The sequence below is a fragment of the Pelophylax lessonae genome (genome assembly GCF_965119305.1).
Source record: "Pelophylax lessonae genome assembly, chromosome: 6".
In the NCBI taxonomy this organism is placed as follows: domain Eukaryota; kingdom Metazoa; phylum Chordata; class Amphibia; order Anura; family Ranidae; genus Pelophylax; species Pelophylax lessonae.
In genome coordinates this window covers 165,827,541-165,850,664 of record NC_138773.1, presented here as the reverse complement: position 1 = coordinate 165,850,664, position 23,124 = coordinate 165,827,541, and the positions used below count along the sequence as shown (strand labels likewise).

At 41.5% G+C, this 23,124-nt stretch overlaps 1 protein-coding gene across 1 annotated transcript in view; it reads left to right on the top strand.

Annotated features, from left to right (window-relative positions):
- Positions 1-21,762, top strand: part of KATNIP (katanin interacting protein) — a gene marked incomplete at its 5' end in the record, with an annotated part of 198,564 nt that extends 176,802 nt beyond the window's left edge. The window contains 5 exon segments of the mRNA XM_082261741.1: positions 2,209-2,348; positions 5,911-6,012; positions 13,833-13,993; positions 21,231-21,316; positions 21,560-21,762. Coding sequence (XP_082117867.1) covers positions 2,209-2,348; positions 5,911-6,012; positions 13,833-13,993; positions 21,231-21,316; positions 21,560-21,618 — 548 coding nt within the window. The 3' untranslated portion in view covers positions 21,619-21,762.
- Positions 21,763-23,124: the final 1,362 nt, after the last annotated feature.

The window sequence follows — 23,124 nt, the reverse complement described above, 5'->3', positions numbered from 1 at the left end:
AGGCCGCTTTCATCTTCACCCAGTCTTCCTTCTGGGTTCGCAGACTTCAGCTGTGTGAGTATCCAAAGCCGCAATGACGTCACTCCCGCACATAAACACGGGAGCCGCCGTTGGCGCCACAGGACTCTGAAGGAATGCCCCAGATGGTCGTTCATTCAAAGTGCATGCACTGGTGACATCACCAGCTGCATGTACAGTAAATATCTCCTAAACGTTGCACATTTAAGGAGATATTTACACTACCTATAGATAAGCTTGTCGTAGATGGGAGTTTACTCCCACTTTAAGAGATGCCTTGATGTATTCCATTTTGAAATGAAAATCATAGTTTATCTAAAAAAAAGTCATAATGATGGATGGGGGGGAATCACAGTAGATCCAGTTGTGTAAAATTGCTTTATTAATATCAAGTGAGAGTCTTTTTCGTAGGTAGCGTTCTGTGCATATTGCACTTGCTCTCATTCAATCTGTGGAATGGCTTTTAAATAAAAATATGTTTTTATTTCTGTCAGTGTGATTTGTAGCTCCATCCCAGGCTTAAGCTTAATGTACTTGGTGCTCCCATGGGGAAGTTACAGCCACCAATGAGCACCAAGCCCTTTACACTGCAGCCCTCCATATTCATGCAAGCCCTGTGCCTACCCTCTGCCAGAAAAAGCTACTGAGCCCAGTACCCACCCAATACCAACTGCCTGCTTTTTTGAACGAGAGCAAGTACAGTAACATTTTTCTTGTGATGTTCTGAACAGCTGCTTTGGAGAGCAGCACTGTCATTCTCAAAAATATAAGCCCAACACAGCACACACCTGCTATTACACTAGAGGCTTCAGAAAGCAACACTAAAGTGTCACTAACAAAAGATAAAACCAAGGTTAGGATATCAAAGAACCTGTCTACTACTCATATTCAGGACGTGGGAGGGTTCTTTCAGAAAAAGCGAGAGGTGTTTTAGGATTTACCTGGCACTGGCAAAACTAACATTAGGACTGAAGCTATGTCAAAATAAAGTTAAATCCTTATCAGGTACCTGGACCCCAGAGAAAACTAATTTCAAAAGATGCACAGAAAATGTTGCCAGGGGGCTGATAATGGACCGTGACGCCCACTGTATTTTGGCAAAATATGTTTGTTCCCACAGTTTTGAGCAGAGAGGAAGGGTATGTGAGGCACTGTCTGGTAGGTTGTCTATGGTGTACAAGTGTCACCTAGATTTATATCCGTTAGTGCCCTTCCACACGATGACCAGACTGCCATCCAACCTGATCCTCCAGATCGATGGGGAACAGATACCCATCTGTCTGTGTTTAGTGGTTCAGATCAGATGTCAGTGGGTGTACAAAAAGCAGCTCCATAGAGGAAACTGAAGGGTCTGATCTGGTCCACCTGAAAAACTGGCAGCCAGACCGGTCATTCCGCTAGTGTGATAAAGCCCCTATTCCTAAGTCCGCATCTTACCTGTTAGCCAGACCTTATTAATTATTTTCTGTTGTGTATAGGCCTTTTTATCTGAGTTGACTGAAAGTTCTATCTTTCTCTCTATATTGTGAAAAGGCTGACTGCTAACGAAGTGCTAACAAAGGTACAGGTGCTGTCTGCTTATAGGGAATCCTATTGGGGGGCACCCTGTTAATTATGAATTGACATAAATTTAGATAGTGGCTCAGAGGGGCAGATGTTTTGTTTAATGCTATTGACTTGCTGTACAAAGCACTTCTGCATTGAACTAGGTTTACTTTTCTGCTAAACAAAAGCGCAGGACAAACCATGGACAATATTAAAAGTATTTAGTTTTGCAAATTGGTCAGAGAAGTATTACCATTAGAACCAACAAATGTGAACGCCGCTAAATTTATCCCAGACATCTAGGCTTCAATGACCTTTGGTTAGGAAAGGGTTGAATATTATTTTATAGATGTAGCACCCTCCTAGGTAGGTTCCTAGGTGTTTTTTTTTTCTGGTCTCATTGTAATTAGTGAATTGGCCTTCAATTGCTTTGGGCTGTTCTAGAGTTCATAGGCTGCATATTTAATTGCTCCCTCTTGCCGTCTGGATGTTTCAAGAACATAGGGTCAGGAGAGTCAAATAGGTAGCCTGGATATTTATTGATCTTCAGCCAATCTCAAGTTGTGCTTTAGCGTTCTTCCCCATACTACTTTAAATATTATACCTTATATAAAACTTGTATAAAATAAACTTGACTTTTATTAGATATTGCTGCTTATCCAGAAAGCATTAACATTTTAGAAGGAATATGTGGAGATGTAAGAACCCCTGACAAGCTCATTGATGACATAAATAATACCACTGATGGCAGACATGCTTGGCTCTCTCCAATTCTTCCAAGCCTGGTATGTGTTATATTGTTGTATTATTGTTGTATTACTCAATTTATTGTGTTCAGGTTTGACAGTGAGTTTCATGTTTTAAAGCCCAATTAAACTTGTCAGTTTAATGTCTCTAAATACATTCCAGGTGCATCAAAACAAAAGATGTGCAAAGTCTTACAATATTTATTTAGCCCCTGTTCACATATATGTGAATTGGATGCATTTTGAACCCCATTCGATTCACATGACATGACAATCCCAAACTGGATTTCTAAGGAGCCAGTTACTTGTGTGGTCCGGCCACACTGCGTTTTTAAAAAGAGTCCTGTCAGGTTCAAGTGCGATTTCAAGTGTCATACACTTTATAAATTTGCACGTGACTTGGTGAATGAAACCACAACTTGACTCCTTTGAAAAATCCTACTGAAACCAGACCCTTGCATATGTTAACCAGCTCTTAAAGAGGTTGTAAACCTCCAAATTTTTTTTATAAAAAACGAACACCTGAAAGAAAAAACACATAATGAGCTAGTATGCATCGCAAATGCCATGGCGGGAGGCAGGGACAAGTCGCCCGGTCTGTGTCAATAGACACAGACTGAGCTGCTCGGGAGCCCCCAGGGAAATTGGCTTTCCCTGGGGGCATTCGCTGAAGAGGAGGGGCCTGGAGTGCTAGAAAAGGCGGATCAGGGCTGCTCTGTGCAAAACCATTGCACAGAGTAGGTAAATGTTTGTTATTTTGGTTTAATAAAAAAAAAACAAAGGTTTCTAATCACTTTAATTGTTTCACAGTACCTGCGGCTATAGGGGTCAGTCAGAGCTTGTTTAATCTCTTGGTGCCATTTCCTCCCAGGCCCTTTAAGAGGTTTAGGTTGCCAGGAGGTGGGGCAGGTTTATGATAATGTGACCGCTGTGATTGGCTGTCATGGTGGTCATGTGATCAGAAAGCTTCTGATGGCAAACCGCAATTAGGAACTTTCTGTTAGCCGCCTGTAACCGTGCCTGGAGTGTGCTCTCGGCAAAGCTGTATTTGCACCAATTCACGCAAATATGCAGCTGCTAGGTGCCAAGGCCCGCCTGCTGAGGGGCCTCATATTTGCGTACGGTGCGGTCGGTGCCAATGGGTTAAAATGAATACATTTATTCTGCAATTAGGATTCTCGCATATGGGGTACAGATATTTCTATTTCTTCTGTGCAATTGTTTTGGGGTAGTGACATGTTTTTTAGGCTGTTAACAATGTTAATAAACCTACAGACCTATTCAATAAGAAATAGGTCATCAAGAAGTACATTCCATCTTATCAGCAACCATTTGTAAAACTGATCACACTTAAAGAGGAACTTTACCCATAACAATGTGATAAAACAATAATGTTTTTTAGCAAGGTACATACATTCCACATTATTAATTATGCTACCAAAATTAATGTGTGCTGTAAATCGCCTCCAGCATTGTTCCTGTTTCTTCTTGCTGGAGCCATTTTGATGAAGTCCAGAGCCCCTGAACAGCAGTAAATCATAAAGCTGAACTAAACTCATCGGTTTCAAAAAACAAATACATTTCTGGAATGCCTTGATTGCTAACTGTCACATTTGATTGTGTCTTCAACCAAACTGTCATGCATAACTGATCACATGTGCAGCACCATGGCAGTTGAAGATCAAACAGGAGCAGCTTCCTTAACTGTAAAGGATTGGAGGGTTTAATTCCGCTTTAAAGCTGTCAGCAGATCTGCCTGGTGGTGAGACCGTGTATTACTCAGTTTTAAACAGCATTGATAGATATATATATATATATATATATATACATATATATATATATATATATATATATATATATATATATACATTGCTTTGCGAAAGTATTCGGCCCCTTTGAACTTTTCGACCTTTTGCCACATTTCAGGCTTCAAACATAAAGATATAAAACTGTAATTTTTTGTGAAGAATCAACAACAAGTGGGACACAATCATGAAGTGGAACGAAATTTATTGGATATTTCAAACTTTGTTAACAAATAAAAAACTGAAAAATTGGGCGTGCAAAATTATTCAGCCCCCTTAAGTTAATACTTTGTGGCGCCACCTTTTGCTGCGATTACAGCTGTAAGTCGCTTGGGGTATGTCTCTATCAGTTTTTCACATCGAGAGACTGAAATTTTTGCCCATTCCTCCTTGCAAAACAGCTCGAGCTTAGTGAGGTTGGATGGAGAGCGTTTGTGAACAGCAGTTTTCAGTTCTTTCCACAGATTCTCGATTAGATTCAGGTCTGGACTTTGACTTGGCCATTCTAACACCTGGATATGTTTATATGTGAACCATTCCATTGTAGATTTTGCTTTATGTTTTGGATCATTGTCTTGTTGGAAGACAAATCTCCGTCCCAGTCTCAGGTCTTTTGCAGACTCCATCAGGTTTTCTTCCAGAATGGTCCTGTATTTGGCTCCATCCATCTTCCCATCAATTTTAACCATCTTTCCTGTCCCTGCTGAAGAAAAGCAGGCCCAAACCATGATGCTGCCAACACCATGTTTGACAGTGGGGATGGTGTGTTCAGGGTGATGAGCTGTGTTGCTTTTACGCCAAACATAACGTTTTGCATTGTTGCCAAAAAGTTCGATTTTGGTTTCTTCTGACCAGCGCACCTTCTTCCACATGTTTGGTGTGTCTCCCAGGTGGCTTGTGGCAAACTTTAAACGACACTTTTTATGGATATCTTTAAAAAATAGCTTTCTTCTTGCCACTCTTCCATAAAGGGCAGATTTGTGCAGTATACAGTACGACTGATTGTTGTCCTATGGACAGAGTCTCCCACCTCAGCTGTAGATCTCTGCAGTTCATCCAGAGTGATCATGGGCCTCTTGGCTGCATCTCTGATCAGTCTTCTCCTTGTATGAGCTGAAAGTTTAGAGGGACGGCCAGGTCTTCGTAGATTTGCAGTGGTCCGATACTCCTTCTATTTCAATATTATCGCTTGCACAGTGCTCCTTGGGATGTTTAAAGCTTGGGAAATCTTTTTGTATCCAAATCCGGCTTTAAACTTCTCCACAACAGTATCTCCGACCTGCCTGGTGTGTTCCTTGTTGTTCATGATGCTCTCTGCGCTTTAAACTGACCTCTAAAACTATCACAGTGCAGGTGCATTTATACGGAGACTTGATTACACACAGGTGGATTCTATTTATCATCATTCGTCATTTAGGTCAACATTGGATCATTCAGAGATCCTCACTGAACTTCTGGAGAGAGTTTGCTGCACTGAAAGTAAAGGGGCTGAATAATTTTGCACGCCCAATTTTTCAGTTTTTTATTTGTTAAAAAAGTTTGAAATATCCAATAAATTTCGTTCCACTTCATGATTGTGTCCCACTTGTTGTTGATTCTTCACAAAAAAATACAGTTTTTTATCTTAATGTTTGAAGCCTGAAATGTGGCAAAAGGTCACAAAGTTCAAGGGGGCCGAATACTTTCGCAAGGCACTGTATGTGAATTTAATGGCAGTAGAGCTAGTTAACAATAAGAAAGTGACTAACATCTACCATGTTAAATCTTGTTAATTGCAAACATCTGTTTTTTGATAGGTTAATCGCATTTATGTTGTTTTTGATCAACCAACAAAAGTGTCAATGATCAAATTATGGAATTATGCTAAAACCCCACAAAGAGGAGTAAAAGAGTTTGGTGTAAGTATTAATAATAATTTCTGTTGCAATCACCAAATAAATGGTCATTAGATAGACTTTCTGATTTACTGGTTTAATGAAAAAAACCTAGACCACTACAGTGGGTACGGAAAGTATTCAGACCCCCTTACATTTTTCACTCTTTGTTATATTGCAGCCATTTGCTAAAATCATTTAAGTTCATTCTTCTTCCTCGTGAATGTACACATAGCACCCAATACTGACAGAAAAACACCGAATTGTTGACATTGTTGCAGATTTATTAAAAAAGAAAAACTGAAATATCACATGGTCCTAAGTATTCAGACCCTTTGCTGTGACACTCATATATTTAACTCAGGTGCTTTCCATTTCTTCTGATCATCCTTGAGATGGTTCTACACCTTCATTTGAGTCCAGCTGTGTTTGATTATACTGATTGGACTTGATTAGGAAAGCCACACACCTGTCTATATAAGACCTTCCAGATCACAATGCATGTCAGAGCAAATGAGAATCATGAGGTCAAAGGAACTGCCTGAAGAGCTCAGAGACAGAATTGTGGCAAGGCACAGATCTGGCCAAGGTTACAAAAAGATTTCTGCTGCACTTAAGGTTCCTAAGAGCACAGTGGCCTCCATAATCCTCAAATAGAAGACGTTTGGGATGACCAGAACCCTTCCTAGAGCTGGCTGTCCGGCCAAACTGAGCTATCGGGGGAGAAGAGCCTTGGTGAGAGAGGTAAAGAAGAACCCAAAGATCACTGTGGCTGAGCTCCAGAGGTGCAGTCAGGAGACGGGAGAAAGTTGTAGAAAGTCAACCATCACTGCAGCCCTCCACCAGTCAGGGCTTTATGGCAGAGTGGCCCGACGGAAGCCTCTCCTCAGTGTAAGACACATGAAAGCCCGCATGGAGTTTGCTAAAAAAACACCTGAAGGACTCCAAGATGGTAAGAAATAAGATTCTCTGGTCTGATGAGACCAAAATAGAACTTTTTGGCCTTAATTCTAAGCAGTATGTGTGGAGAAAACCAGGCACTGCTCATCCCCTGTCCAATACAGTCCCAACAGTGAAGCATGGTGGTGGCAGCATCATGCTGTGGGGGTGTTTTTCAGCTGCAGGGACAGGACGACTGGTTGCAATCGAGGGAAAGATGAATGCGGCCAAGTACAGGGATATCCTGGACAAAAACCTTCTCCAGAGTGCTCTGGACCTCAGACTGGGCCGAAGGTTTACCTTCCAACAAGACAATGACCCTAAGCACACAGCTAAAATAACGAGGGAGTGGCTTCACAACAACTCCGTGACTGTTCTTGAATGGCCCAGCCAGAGCCCTGACTTAAACCCAATTGAGCATCTCTGGAGAGACCTAAAAATGGCTGTCCACCAATGTTTACCATCCAACCTGACAGAACTGGAGAGGATCTGCAAGGAGGAATGGCACAGGATCCCCAAATCCAGGTGTGAAAGACTTGTTGCATCTTTCACAAAAAGACTCCTGGCTGTATTAGATCAAAACAGGGCTTCTACTAAATACTGAGCAAAGGGTCTGAATACTTAGGACCATGTGATATTTCAGTTTTTCTTTTTTAATAAATCTGCAACAATGTCAACAATTCTGTGTTTTTCTGTCAGTATGGGGTGCTATGTGTACATTCATGAGGAAGAAGAATGAACTTAAATGATTTTAGCAAATGGCTGCAATATAACAAAGAGTGAAAAATTTAAGGGGGGTCTGAATACTTTCCGTACCCACTGTAATTTATAACACTTTAGGCCATACATTATGGTTGAAAAAAAAAATGTAGCCGATTCCCACATACACATAGAGAGAATTACTTCTACTGAGCCTTTGTATTCTGACAGGGGGGAATCTTTCCAGCCGTCACACAATAAATGTGTGGACGGGGAATCAAGTTGTTTTTTTTTTTTTTTATTCAACATGCTAGTTAACCACTTGCCAACCGGGCCATAGCCGAATTAAGGCTACAGCATGGTCAGATAGTTCTAGGAGAGGGGGCTATGACGTCCAAGGCTGCTGTTAGAAATCATGGGGCCCCATAGAGCCCACCTGACAGGGCCCCCTTCAAAAAAAACTTTACCCCACCCATGGCCCCACCCCTGATCCCGACTCAAAACAAAATGCAAGTTTGTTGCCATTTATATATGCGTGTGGAGCCAACGTGTGCGCATAAGCACAAAGTAGTGGGGGTCAGTTTACATTTTTTTTAAATTGTATTTTATTACAAAGAAAAAAATCTTACACTGTATCTTTACATTTTTTTTGTTTTTTTTGCTTTCACAAGGGATGAACAACATCCCTTGTGATAGCATGAGCCATGACAGGTCCTCTTTATGGAGATATCAGGGGTCTTTTGGACCCCATATCTGTCCTCTGTTCTCCAGAGCATCTGATCAAACCAAGATCAGTTAGATCAGATGCTTGTTCAAACCGGTAATGGCTACATGAGACCGAAACAGGAAGTTATAAAATCCTTGTTGCTTCTGGTTTCTGACGCCGCACAGTGGGAGGAATGACATCTGCCCCTCTCACTGTGTCCCAGGAACTGGATGCTACTGTTTGCATCCTAAAGGCGGTAAAGGCAGGGGTGGGACCCTCTTCTACTGCCTGCAAAAGTAATCCAGTGGCTTCTTAGTCACTAGAATTACTTTTACTGTGTGCAGAATCGCTGAGGCTAAAAAAAAAAAAAAAAAAAATGAAATCTCGATCATTGCTGTAGTGATGACCAAGATATCACCCTTCCAATCCAGAATGTACTGGTATGTAGCTGGATGGGAAGCATTTAAAGGGGATTGGTTTAGGGGGCAGTAAAAATGCAACTGAAGTATAAAGTAGCATCTCACCGTGTCCTATGATCATCAGTGTTATAATAATCGCACAGGCAGCACTATAAGTAGGGGCTCTATCATGGCTCTGTGTCACGTGGCTGTTGGGTGCTGACTTTGTCCACTTATGGCTGTACTGAGTGTTACAGACTTTAACACAGCACACCCATAACAAAGTCAGCATCCAACAGCCCAGTGACACAGATATAACACCACTCCATAGGCAAGTAGGAGCAGAAGAGGAGTTTTGAAAGCAAATTTGTTTTAAATGCAGTAACAGAATGTCATGCTGCCCGGGCCCCCCTGTGTAGCTGATGGAGGGCGGGCCCGGTACAACAGGGCTGATTGTACTGCCCTATCAGCGGCCCTGATGGCATCCTCCCAAACTCACGCTTCCCCTGGGGCATGCACACAGAACCCAGTGCATCACAGATCGGGGTAAAGGGCCAATGACAGCGGCCCTTTACCACATGATCACTCTGTCCAATGACAGAGCGCTCTCTTGTCAAAAAACTGGTGCATGTCCGGTTCAGTTCCTCCCCCGTCCTCACACCGATCGGTACAGCGTGTGAGGGGAGAAGGGAGCCGAGCCATTGCAGCAGCACTTGTGGGCTGGATCTAAAGTGCCCACATAGCTGATCTGTACTCATCCATGCCCATTAATTCCTCATCCATGCCACATCAATGCTCATCCCTGCCCATCCATGCCTTTTTCATGCTCATTGGTGCCCATCCATGCCTCATCCCTGCCACATCAGTGGTCATCCATGCCACATCAGTGCTTATCGTGCCACATCCATGCCACATCAGTTGTCATCCGTGCCACCACAGTGTTTATCAATTATCAGTGCCCTACATTGCCTCACAAAAGTGTAATATGTAGTCAGGAAAGTAGATTTGAAATGTATTAAAAATGGGTGTACTTGCCCTTCTATGTTGTACTATTGAGTGCTATAAGGCTACAAAACTAAACCCTTACAAAGTGGATTGCTTAAAACTACACACACTCTCTAAACGTGTATCAATGTGCAAAATGTTATTAAAAAGTAGTGCTGAGCTCCCATGTGCTAGTATCCCTTTAAATCTGTTTGCATAGTAATTTTCAATTTTCAGAATCAGCATAACATATTAAACCATATATAACATAAACAAAACAAACAATGTATCAGTCCATAAAATGTCCCTTGGTATGAATTTGCTTGCATATGCTCAATCATTAATAAAAAACAGACTTGTGTTCACATATCTAAACGACTGCTTCCTTAATTAGTGTGCATCACTATGTGCTCCAATAATCCACATATATTAGTGATAATCCCCTCATCCGATGTGCCCTCACCTGAGGGATAAGACCAACCAATGGTCTATATGCGCTTCTGTCCCTCTTTGGGGATTTGTTTTATGCTGTTTCACTCCTTTAGTGGCAACCTTGAATTTAGAATCCTCCTTCTCTCATACTTCTCTCCATACGCCCAAATCCTAAAGAGAGAAAGCAGGACATAGTGTTTTATCTTTTAAACAACCGGTTTATCAAACACTAAATATAAAAACACTGACATTTTCTTGGTGCTTAGAGTGCACCAGACTGTAAAAAGCATTCAGTCCTCACAATACGGGTATAAGATAATCAGACAGTATTACCACGGTATGCTCACAATGTGCTCCTCAGCGTGACGACAGATTGGCCCCTCCCCTATAGTGCTTCCTGCATGTTTGCCTCTGTATGTGGCCAGGCTGTGTAAAAGTCTCACATATGTGGTATCGCCATACTCAGGAGGAGTAGCAGAATGTATTTTGGGGTGTAAATTTTGCTAGGTACATGGTATGTGTGTATATGTTTTAATTTTCTTTCCACGTTTTACAAACATTTGTGGAAAAAAATGACATGTTCAAAAGACTCATGCCTCATAGATTATGAGTTGGGGTGTTTGCTTTGCAAAATGGGGTCATTTTTTGGGCGTTTCCATTCTCCTGGTGCTCCAGGGCCTTCAAAAGTGTAAGAGGTAGTCAAGAAATTAAATGTGTAATTTATTTTCCTAGAACACCTGACAGTGCTCCTTGCATGTTGGGCCTCTGTATGTGGCCAAGTCTGTGAGTGAAAAAGTCTCACAGGTGTGGTATCGTCATACTCAAGAGGAGTAGCAGAATGTGTTTTGGGGTGTAGTGTTTTGGGGGAGAGAAATAACCTGGTAATATTACATTTTTGTGAAAACAAAAAATAAATCTTCATTTTGCAAAGAATTGTGGGAAAAAAATACAACTTCAAAAAACTCACCATGCCTCTTACTAAATACCTTGGAATGTCTGCTTTCAAAAAAAGGAGTAATTTGAGGGATATTTGTACTGTCCTTGCTTGTTCGTGTCTCAAGAAATGAGATAGGCCAGCAGTACATCAGATGTGATCAATCTCCAGTAATTGACACCATAGATTGTAACTTTTTACAAAGACCAAATAATATACCATGATTTTGGTTATTTTTACTAAAGATATGTAGCAGTATAAATTTTGACCAAAATTTATGAAGAAAAAATGACTATTTTGCTAAATGTTATAATTTTATAACCAAAACTAAGAAAAATGCATTTATTTTACAAAATTTTTGGTCTTTTTTCATTTGTAGCGCAAAAAATAAAAAACAGCGGAGATTGAATACCACCAAAAGAAAGCTCTATTTGTGTGAAAAAAAGAACAAACATTTCATATGGGTACAGTGTTGCATGACTGAGTAATTGTCAATCAAAATGTGAGAGCACTGAAAGCTGAAAATGGGTCTGGTTAGGAAGGGGGTATAATGGCACTTTTCCACTGCAAGTACCGGCTAGTACCGGCTCGGCTCTACTCGGCCCTGCTTGGCCCGGTTTGCTTTTCCACTGCGGTACCGCATGGTATAGTGTCGGAACGGTTCGGTACGGTACGGTATAGGTTTGCTTTTCCACTAAAGTAGTACTAAAGTTAACTGGGTGGGATAACAACTGGGTGGGTGTGATTCTCTGACCAATCAGTGGCTAGTAGTGACTGCATGCAAAGGATTGTGGGATATGGTACCAGTTTGGTACCTGTTGGAACCACAATCGAGTAGGTACTGTTTTTTCAGAGCCGTACCGTACCGTACCGTTCGGTTCCATGCAGTGGAAAAGCAAACCTATACTGTACCGTACCGAACCGTTCCGACCCTATACCATGCGGTACCGCAGTGGAAAAGCACAAAAGCGTGCCGAGCCGGTACGGTTCTATGCAGTGGAAAAGCGCCATAAGTGCCCAGTAGGTAAGTAGTTAAACAAAAAAAAAAAGAATTATCTATGGGCTGCTTAACCACTTCAACACTGGGCACTCTCACCCCCTTCTTGCCCAGGCCAATTTTCAGCTTTCAGCATGGTCACGTTTTGAATGATAATTACTCAGTCATGCAACAATGTACCCATATGAAATTTGTATCCATTTTTTTTTTTAAGACCAATAAAGCTTTCTTTTGGTGGTATATAATCACCACTGGGTTTTTTTGCTAAACAAATAAAAAAATTCACTGATGAGGCTGCACTGATCATCAGTGTAAATGTGTGCTGTCAGAATTGGCGGGTTATCAGCTCTCCTCTTTTCATGTTGTGACAGCGTGTCAAGAAAGGCATGCCAATAACCACAAAGTTTGCATTTTTTTTTTTTTTTAACCTATTTTTCACAGGGCTACTGCTTTGTTGAGCACTGTGGTGAAAAATATGGTCTTTGGTCTGTTTATAGTGCATTACGGTACACTGGCAGCTGAATCAGAATGACTGCATTACCACTTAAGCCCCGGAAGATTTTACCCCCTTCCTGACCAGGGGGTATTTTGCGATTCGGCACTGCGTGACTTTAATGGACAATTGCGCGGTCGTGCGACGCTGTACCTAAACGAATTTGACGTCCTTTTTTTCCCACAAACAGAGCTTTCTTTTGGTGGTATTTGATCACCTGTGCAATTTTTTTGATCATGCGCTATAAACAAAAAAAGAGCGTCAATTTTGCAAAAATAACAATATTTTTTTATATGAAATTCCCCCAAAAAAATGTAAAAATCAACATTTTTTAACATTTTAGGCCAATTTGTTTTATGCTACATATTTTTGGTAAAAAATAATCGCAAAAAGCGCATTTTGATTGGTTTGCGCAAAAGTTGCGTTTACTAACTAAGGGAAAGATTTTTGTCATTTTTGTTTTTTGTTTTTTTATAACGCGTAATGGCGGCGATCTGCGATTTTGTTTGCGGGACTGCGACATTGCGGTGGACAGATCGGACTCTTGACTGACATTTTTGACACTTTTGGGGTTACCAGTGACATTACTACAGTAATCAGTGCTATACATATGCACTGTTACTGTAAAATGACACTGGCAGTGAAGGGGTTAACTTTATTTGAGAGGGAGGGGTTGTGTGTGTCCCTAGGGGCGTGAGTCTAACTGTGATTGGCTGTGGCGTGAGGTGTAGGAACAGTGATCAACGGTCCTAAATAGTAGAACCGTGTGATCACTGTTTCTACACAGGGGAGAATGACAGGCGGCTTGTTTACATCAGCCGCCTGCCTTTCTCCCGCTCTAACGGACGATCGTGAGTGCCCGGCGGACATCGGGTCCGCCGGGCACACGTGCGGGGTGGTCCGTGAGCGAGCGGGAGCGCGCCTCGGCGGCGCACGCTCGCTCCCCAGAGCCTCACAGGCTAGTGACGTACCCATACGTCACTTTGCCTGTGAGGGGCTGACCGCCGCAGTATATGTACTTGCGGCGGTCGGCAAGTGGTTAATGCACTGCATTGCAGGGTTTAAGTGCAAATAGGCACTAACAAATACGTTCTCACTCATACAACCTCATCCAAATTATTTTAAATGCATTGAATCTTATATAGTGGAGTGACTACTGAATTTTCTTTCTTTCTTTACCTGTAATGTACTATACTGCAAACTCTTAATATAAACTATTTGTATGCAGATTCTATTTCACTGTTATTGCATTTTCTACCCAGATCCTTGTGGATGACTTGCTTGTGTACAATGGAATTTTAAATATGGTCAATCACATTTCCCATGGGATCCTGCCAACATGTGACCCTGTGATACCATATTATACTATCCTCTTTGCGAATGATCTGAAAATATCAGAAGCAGACAGACGAACCATAATTAGGTAATTTAAACGAAGTTGACTATTTTTTTTTTTAGGATCTCTTTCTTTATGAAACTTTAAATACTATGCTAAATTAGTCTACTTCATATAGGTTTCAGATAAACATTTCGATTTTTTTGTTTTATGGAGTATGTAAATAAAAGTAGGCTGGTAAAGCCTAGAACTGATGAAACTAAAAATATGCAAGCACAAGGGGGTGGTGATGTATAAAGTTACATATCAGAAGTGCACTCATAAACCATTGCAAATGGAAATGGTGGTTTTAAAGAACTAACATACAGTATTCAGTGCGGTGTTCAGACAGCGGTACAGGGGCCGAGTTAGGCTTTTAATCCGACAGAATGGGTCCATATGCTAAAAAGGTTTAAGTGTATTAAATGTTCACCCATTTTAATCTTTAATTAGATTTTTGTATTTTTATACACTGTACACTCTATAAATGTAAATTAGCACATCAGCATTCATAATGAATTCAAGTTATTTTAACATAGTGATGCCATTGAATGTTAAAGTGATTTCAAACTTTTTTTTTTTGTTAAATAAACATGTCGCACTTTCCTGCTCTGTGCAATGATTTTGCACAGGGCAGCCCTGATTCTCCTCTTCTGGGGTCCCCCGCCAGCACCCTGGGCTCCTCCTCCCTGCCGAGTCCCCCTGTAACAAACCGCATGAGCATCTGTACCTGAGCTGCACTCTGTATTTTTATAGACCAAGCAAAGCACGGCTTGCTTCCCCCTCCCTGCTCTCTGTTTGCTGGCTATGATTGACAGCAGCAGAAGCCAATGCTGCTGGTTCCATGTCCAGTGAGGAGAGCACAGAGAGAGCTGCTGCTCTCAGGCACAGCACTAGATCAAGATTGGGCTCATGTAAGTTTAAAGCGGTTGTAAACCGTGGCAGTAAAAAAAAAAAAAAAAATAACCTTTCCCATGTAAGGCAATTGCATAATGTGCTAGTATGCATCGCATATTATAAAATATTTGCCTTAGAATGAAGCCCTCTAGCGGTGTGCCCTCACCGCTAACACGGCTTCAATCTTTCCCTTGTCTTTCTTCTGGTTTTGTGGACTCTGGCTGTATGAGTGGCCAATGTGGTATGCATTTACAATCCCATTAAAGCTCAATGGCATCACTATGTTAACCACTTCCATACTGGGCCTATTCTGGCACTCCTCTCCTACATGTCAAAATCATCATTTTTTTTATAGAAAATTACTCAAAACCCCCAAACATTATATATATATATATATATATATATATATATATATATATATATATATATATATATATATATATATATATTTTTTTTTAGCAGAGACCCTATGGAAAGAAATGGCTGTTGTTACAACTTTTTATGTCATACTGTATTTGTGCAGCAAGTTTTCAAACAATTGTTTTTGAAAAAAAGCTGTTTCATAAATTAAAAGAAAAACAAAACACTAAAGTTAACCCAATTTTTTTGTATACTGTGAAAGATGATGTTTACGCCAAGTAAATAGATACCCAACATGTCCCGCTTTAAAATAGCGCACACTCATGGAATGGCGCCAAACTTCGGTACTTAAAAATCTCCATAGGCAAAGCTTTAAAATTTTACAGGTTACCAGTCTAGAGTTACAGAGAAGGTCATGGGCAAGGATTGTTGCTCTCACTCTAGCGTGTGTGGTTTGAATGCTGCATACATATGTGGGCGCAATGTACGTATTCATTCGGTTCTGCGTGTGAGGGCACTTTCAATTTTTTTTGTTTTTACACTTTTCCTTTAAATTACTATTATTATTTTTTTTTTATCACTTTTGTTCCTATTACAAGGAATGTAAACATCCCTTGTAATAGAAATAGGGCATGACAGGTCCTCTTTATGGAGAGATGTGGGGTCTATAAGACCCCACATCTCTCCTCTAGGCAGGAAAGACTGAGACCGAGTCCGAGACTGAGACCTTCCCACCCGAGTACACGGCAGTGTTTACATCTGCATGGCCAGACGTGAAGTCATAACGTTGCACCCAAGCCTTTGAAGGTCAGAGACCATCTGGTCCTCAGTATTCTCTATGATAAACTTCCACCACTGGTGGATTCCTTCTCCAGCTCTCCAATCGCACTGACGAGCCGGTAGAAGCACCGGAGGGTGGCAGGAGGGGGAGATGTCCCCTCCCACCGCCTGTAAAAAAGTCAACTGGCTAAACAGCCTATATTTATTATTATTATTATTATACAGGATTTATATAGGGCCAACAGTTTGCGCAATGCTTTACAATGTGAGGGAAGACAATACAGTTACAATACAATTCAATACAGGAGGAATTAGAGGGCCCTGCTTGTTAGAGCTTACACTACAGAAGGGAGGGTTAAGTGAAACAAAAGGCAACCGTGGGGGATGGGCTGATGGAGAAAATGGAAGTATAGTTGTTAGGTGTGGGTAGGATAGGCTTCTCTGAAGAGGAGGGTTTTTAGGGATTGTCTAAAAGCTAATAGAGTAGGAGATAATCGGACAAATTGGGATAAGGAGTTCCATAGGATTGGAGAGGCTCTGGAAAAGTCCTGGAGGCAAGCATGGGAGGAGGTGACGAGAGAGCTAGAGGTTTTGAGAGGAATGAAGAGAGCGATTAGGTTGGTATTTTGAGACTAGGCTAGTGATGTAGCTGGGGGCTAAGCTGTGGATGACTTTGTAAGATGTTGTTAGTATTTTGAATTTAATTTGTTGGGTGAGCAGAAGCCAGTGGAGGGCTTGACAGAGAGGAGTAGCGGACACTGAGCGATTGGTAAGGTGGATGAGTCTGGCAGCAGCGTTCATGATGGATTGAAGGGGGGATAGCCTGTGCAAAGTTAAACCACTGAGAAGGGAATTGCAGTAGTCGAGGCGCGAGATGACCAGGGAGTGAACTAGGAGCTTTGTTGTGTTATTGGTTAGAAAGGGGCGTATTTTGGAGATGTTGCAGAGGTTGAGGCGGCAAGATTTGGACAGTGATTGGATGTGGGGCTTGAAGGAGAGTTCAGTGTCCAGGACAACACCTAGGACCTTGGCATGCGGGGATGGGCTGATAGTTGTGCCATCGATATTGACAGAGAGATCGGGGGAAGGGGCACGTGGTGGAGGAAAAATTATAAGTTCGGTTTTGGATAGATTGAGTTTGAGGAAGTGGTGTGACTTCCAGACTGATATATCTGATAGTAAATTATTGATATGTGAGGAGACTGAGGGAGAGAGCTGAGGGGTGGATAAATAGATTTGGGTATCGTCAGCGTAGAGATGGTATTGGAAGCCGTGGAAGGCTATCAGCTCACCCAGAGAGGAGGTGTAGATTGAAATTAGGAGGGGTCCAAGAACAGAATCTTGGGGGACCCCAACAGAGAAAGGAAGAGGAGAGGAGGAAGTAGAATTGTAAGTAACGCTAAAGGTGCGTTTGGATAAGTAGGAAGAGAACCAGTGAAGAATACGGTCACAGAGACCAAAGGCGTGGAGTTTTTTGAGGAGGAGGGGGTGGTCAACTGTATCAAAGGCAGCACAAAGGTCCAGGAGTAGGAGTACAGAATAGTGTCCATTGGTTTTGGCTGTTAGTAGATTGTTTGTTAGTTTTAGGAGAGCAGTTTCAGTTGAGTGTTGAGGCCGAAATCCAGACTGAAGGGGATCAAGAAGGCTATTCTCGGCAAGGTGGTCGCAAGTCGGTTGTAGACCAGACATTCAAGGAGTTTGGATAAAAAGGGGAGCAAGGAAATAGGGTGTAGGTTGTTAAGATTGGTTGGGTCCAGTGAGGGCTTTTTAGGTATGGGGCTAACTAGTGCATGTTTTAGAGAGTTGGGGAAGCTGCCAGAAGAGAGGGAGAGATTGAAGATGTGGGTTAGAGAGTGTAGAATAGGGCCAGAGGGTGAACGTAGCATTTGCGAGGGAACAGGATCCAGAAGGCAGAAGGTTAAGTGGATGTTAGCAAGTAGTTTAGCAACCTCGTCTATAGTGGTGGGGTTAAATGAGGGAAGTAGTGATTGCACCTGTGGTCGTAAAGCGTGGAAGGTATCTGAACAGCAGTGATCTCCTCACGAATTGTATCAATCTTCTGTTTGAAGTGGTTGGCAATCTCCTGGGCAGTGAGTGAGTCAGTGGGGGGAGGCAGTGGAGGATGAAGTAGAGAATTAAGGGTAGCGAAGAGTTGCCGGGGGCAGGATGATAAGTTGTTAATGAGAGTGATAAAATAGGTCTGCTTGGCAGTGTGGAGACTGGAATTGTACAGTGGGTACGGAAAGTATTCAGACCCCCTTAAATTTTTCACTCTTTGTTATATTGCAGCCATTTGCTAAAATCATTTAAGTTCATTCTTCTTCCTCATGAATGTACACACAGCTCCCCATATTGACGGAAAAACACAGAATTGTTGACATTGTTGCAGATTTATTAAAAAAAGAAAAATTGAAATATCACATGGTCCTAAGTATTCAGACCCTTTGCTGTGACACTCATATATTTAACTCAGGTGCTTTCCATTTCTTCTGATCATCCTTGAGATGGTTCTACACCTTCATTTGAGCTTAGCTGTGTTTGATTATACTGATTGGACTTGATTAGGAAAGCCACACACCTGTCTATATAAGACCTTCCAGATCACCATGCATGTCAGAGCAAATGAGAATCATGAGGTCAAAGAACTGCCTGAAGAGCTCAGAGACAGAATTGTGGCAAGGCACAGATCTGGCCAAGGTTACAAAAAGATTTCTGCTGCACTTAAGGTTCCTAAGAGCACAGTGGCCTCCATAATCCTCAAATGGAAGACGTTTGGGACGACCAGAACCCTTCCTAGAGCTGGCCGTCCGGCCAAACTGAGCTATCGGGGGAGAAGAGCCTTGGTGAGAGAGGTAAAGAAGAACCCAAAGATCACTGTGGCTGAGCTCCAGAGATGCAGTCAGGAGATGGGTGAAAGTTGTAGAAAGTCAACCATCACTGCAGCCCTCCACCAGTCGGGGCTTTATGGCAGAGTGGCCCGACGGAAGCCTCTCCTCAGTGTAAGACACATGAAAGCCCACATGGAGTTTGCTAAAAAAACAACTGAAGGACTCCAAGATGGTGAGAAATAAGATTCTCTGGTCTGATGAGACCAAAATAGAACTTTTTGGCCTTAATTCTAAGCGGTATGTGTGGATAAAACCAGGCACTGCTCATCACCTGTCCAATACAGTCCCAACAGTGAAGCATGGTGGTGGCAGCATCATGCTGTGGGGGTGTTTTTCAGCTGCAGGGACAGGACGACTGGTTGCAATCGAGGGAAAGATGAATGCGGCCAAGTACAGGGATATCCTGGACAAAAACCTTCTCCAGAGTGCTCTGGACCTCAGACTGGGCCGAAGGTTTACCTTCCAACAAGACAATGACCCTAAGCACACAGCTAAAATAACGAAGGAGTGGCTTCACAACAACTCCGTGACTGTTCTTGAATGGCCCAGCCAGAGCCCTGACTTAAACCCAATTGAGCATCTCTGGAGAGACCTAAAAATGGCTGTCCACCAAAGTTTACCATCCAACCTGACAGAACTGGAGAGGATCTGCAAGGAGGAATGGCAGAGGATCCCCAAATCCAGGTGTGAAAGACTTGTTGCATCTTTCCCAAAAAGACTCCTGGCTGTATTAGATCAAAAGGGGGCTTCTACTAAATACTGAGCAAAGGGTCTGAATACTTAGGACCATGTGATATTTCAGTTTTTCTTTTTTAATAAATCTGCAACAATGTCAACAATTCTGTGTTTTTCTGTCAGTATGGGGTGCTATGTGTACATTCATGAGGAAGAAGAATGAACCTAAATGATTTTAGCAAATGGCTGCAATATAACAAAGAGTGAAAAATTTAAGGGGGTCTGAATACTTTCCGTACCCACTGTATTTTTGGAGGGCAGATTTATATTGGTTGAAATCTTCCTGAGATCTAGTCTTACGCCATAGGCGCTCAAGAGCACGGCTATGCTTTTTCAGACTTCTAGTGTTATCTGTTTGCCAAGGTTGAAGGGGTCGGGCCTGATTCGATGTGTAGTGAGGGGGGGCCAGTGTTTCCATGGAGGCTAAAAGTGAAGCGTTGTAGACAGAAGTGGCTAGGTTGGTGCAAGACAGCGGTGCGATTTTGTCATAGAGGTGTTTGGTAGCAGAGTAGAGAAGAGAAGGGTTGAGATGGCGTAGGTTTCTGCGGGTAACTGTAAGGTAGCTGGAGGGAGAGGAGGTGGAGGAGAGGGAGAGAGAGTGAAACTAATAAGGTAGTGATCAGAGAGAGGGAAAGGATAGTTTGAAAGGTTGTACGGAGTGCATAGGTGGGAGAAAACAAGGTCAAGGATATTGCCTTCAGAGTGAGTAAAAGCATGTATCCATTGCTTCAGGTCAAAGGAGGAGGTTAGACTGAGAAGTTTGGAAGTGGCAGGAGTGTTAGTATTAATAGAGATGTTGAAGTCGCTGAGAATGATTGTGGGGATCTCAGAAGAGAGAAAGTAGGGTAGGCAGGCGGAGAAGTCGTCAAGAAAGGTCGATAGTGGTCCGGGGGGCGATAGATCACAGCTATCCTTAGAGAAACAAGAGAGAAAAGATTAATGCAGTGTGCCTCAAATGAGGAGAGTGACAGAGAGGGAGGTGGGTGAAGTACCTGAAAGGTGCAATGTGGGGCTAGAAGGATCCCAACACCCCCTCCCTTGTGTCCACTGGGTCTGGGGGAGTGAGTCCAGAGAAGACCACCTTTAGATAGGGCAGCAGAAGACGCAGTCTCGGATTCATGAAGCCAGGTTTCAGTAATGGTGAGTAGCGATTAAATGAGTTAGCGATAAAAAGGTCATGGAGAGAGGTGATTATGATTGTTTTTACGGTGCAGGGAATAGCCGGCTGAAAAGAATGATATCTGAATAATGCCTGCAGCTGCAGGCATCATTCAGGTATCTCCCCTCGAAGTCCAGGACATCATATGACAGCCTTGGGCGGGAAGTGGTAAAAATAACTTCAATTCATTATGAATGCCAATGTGCCAAGTTACATTTCTGTATTTTACAGAGTATAGGCTTACCTGTAGGTAAAAATCACAAAGCGAACTTTACACGGAAGGCTTTTTTTACCTTAATGCAGAGAAAGCAATACGGCAAAAAACCTTCTGCCTTTAAAATTACCTTCATTTGTGGGATTTTTTTTAGATGTAACTAAGCCCCAGTATTCATAACAAAGTTGCAGTTATCTAGACGTGGTTATGCTATTAGCCTTCAGTTTTTTTTTGTTTTTTTTTATCTTATAGCAACAATGTTGAAGACCAAGATGTCAGAATGATGAATGATAATAAAATAGTTGTCAACTCCAAGAAGAACCAAACTCCTGATCCAGGTACATCTGCTTGTGTTTTTTTCCTTTATTTTGTTTTATATTAAAGTATAACTATCCAAAATGAAAAGAAACCCTTTGCCTTTAGAGTGTAAAACCTATCAGGTTTTTATAACTGTCTGTGCCCCTATTAGAGAGATTCACTCTCTCTTTCTGTCATGTTTGCTGATATTAGTGAAAGAAAATTCCAATTTTACTGATTAATTTAGTTATTGTTGACATGTTTTGCTTTGTCTTTTTCTACAGCGTTGCGTCCAAAAACGTGTTTAACTGCCAAGGAGAAAGGACATATGAGAAGACTCTAAAAAAAAACAAAAAAAAAACAAACAAATGCCTTAACTTTTTATGTATAGATTATTTATTTCATAAAATGTTTACAGAGAATAATGCATTGTATGTTGAAGTATTTTTTTTATATTTGTGGAAATAAACTATATTATTGTACATAATAGTATTTGGATTGTTCTTATCTAGGCATTTTTGTGATTTTTCCCATGATGAAAGTTTGCATTTATCCATATTTTTTTACAAATCTTTATCAGCAATTATATTTGACATCGAGTTTTAACAGATACTATGTGAAATCCAAGCAGAATTTCACTTGGTACAGCCATGCAACATCTGTGCTTGTTATCAGGTCAACTGGTAACTTACGTCAACTAATAGCACAAAATGTAGTATTACTCCTTATAAACACAAATATATAAAGTAAACCTTAATACATATACTGTAGCTCCAAACACACCAAAAAGGCCAGGCTTCTGTTGTATTGCAGGTACCGTATACGGCAAGGATCACTTCAAGCATTCTCCTGTAGCCACAGTCAAATACATTGCAACCTTATTTGAGGGGAAAAAAAGGATGAGGCTTTATCAGAGATCTGCAAGTATAAAAGAATGCATCTGCTTCTGTCCTAACCACTTGAGCTTCGAAAAGGTTTTGCCCCTTCATGGCCAGGCCATTTTTTACTATTTAGCACTGCACTACATTTAAATTGGAATTGCATGGTCATGCAACACTGTACCCAAACTAAGTTGATATCATTTTTTCACACAAATAGATCTTTCTTTTGGTGGTATTTAATCACCACTGGGTTTTTTTTTTTTTTTGCAATATAAGCAAAAAAAAGACTGAACATTTTGAAAAAACACAATTTTTTTTCTTTTTTGTTATAAAACACATCCAATCAAAAACATTGAATTTCTTCATTTAAGCCAAAATGTATTGTGCTACATGTCTTTCATTAAAAAAACAATAAGTGTATATTAATTGCTTTGAAATTTTGATGTGAAAGTTATAGCATCTACAAACTATGGTATTCTGTATATACTGGAATTTTATGCAGCTAAAGACACTATACTGTAATGGCGGTGATCAGCGACTTCTAGTGTACCTGTGATAGGGTGGCAGGCAATCTGGTCCTAAAAGACACTATCTGGGAGGATCACTAACTGACACAGACGTCGCTAGTGACAATAAAACAGTGATCAGTGATAATACTGTACACTGTCACTGTACTAATGACCCTGGCTGGGAAGGAGTAACATCTAGGGGCAATCAAGGGCTGACCTGTGTGCCTAACAATGTGTAACGTGTGCTTCTTTTACTTTACTATCTGGCTGTTTTTTCTCCCTGCCTTGCAGGGAAAAGAAACCACTAGATCGCTGTTCACAATAACACAGAGTTCTGTGTTTTTGAAAACCCAAAACTGTGTATGATAGGACACAGCTGATCAGCTATCTTCAGCCTAATTCATTGGCTAAAATCAGCTACCAAACTGGTGCTTTGTCAAATCACAGCACGGGTTGGCA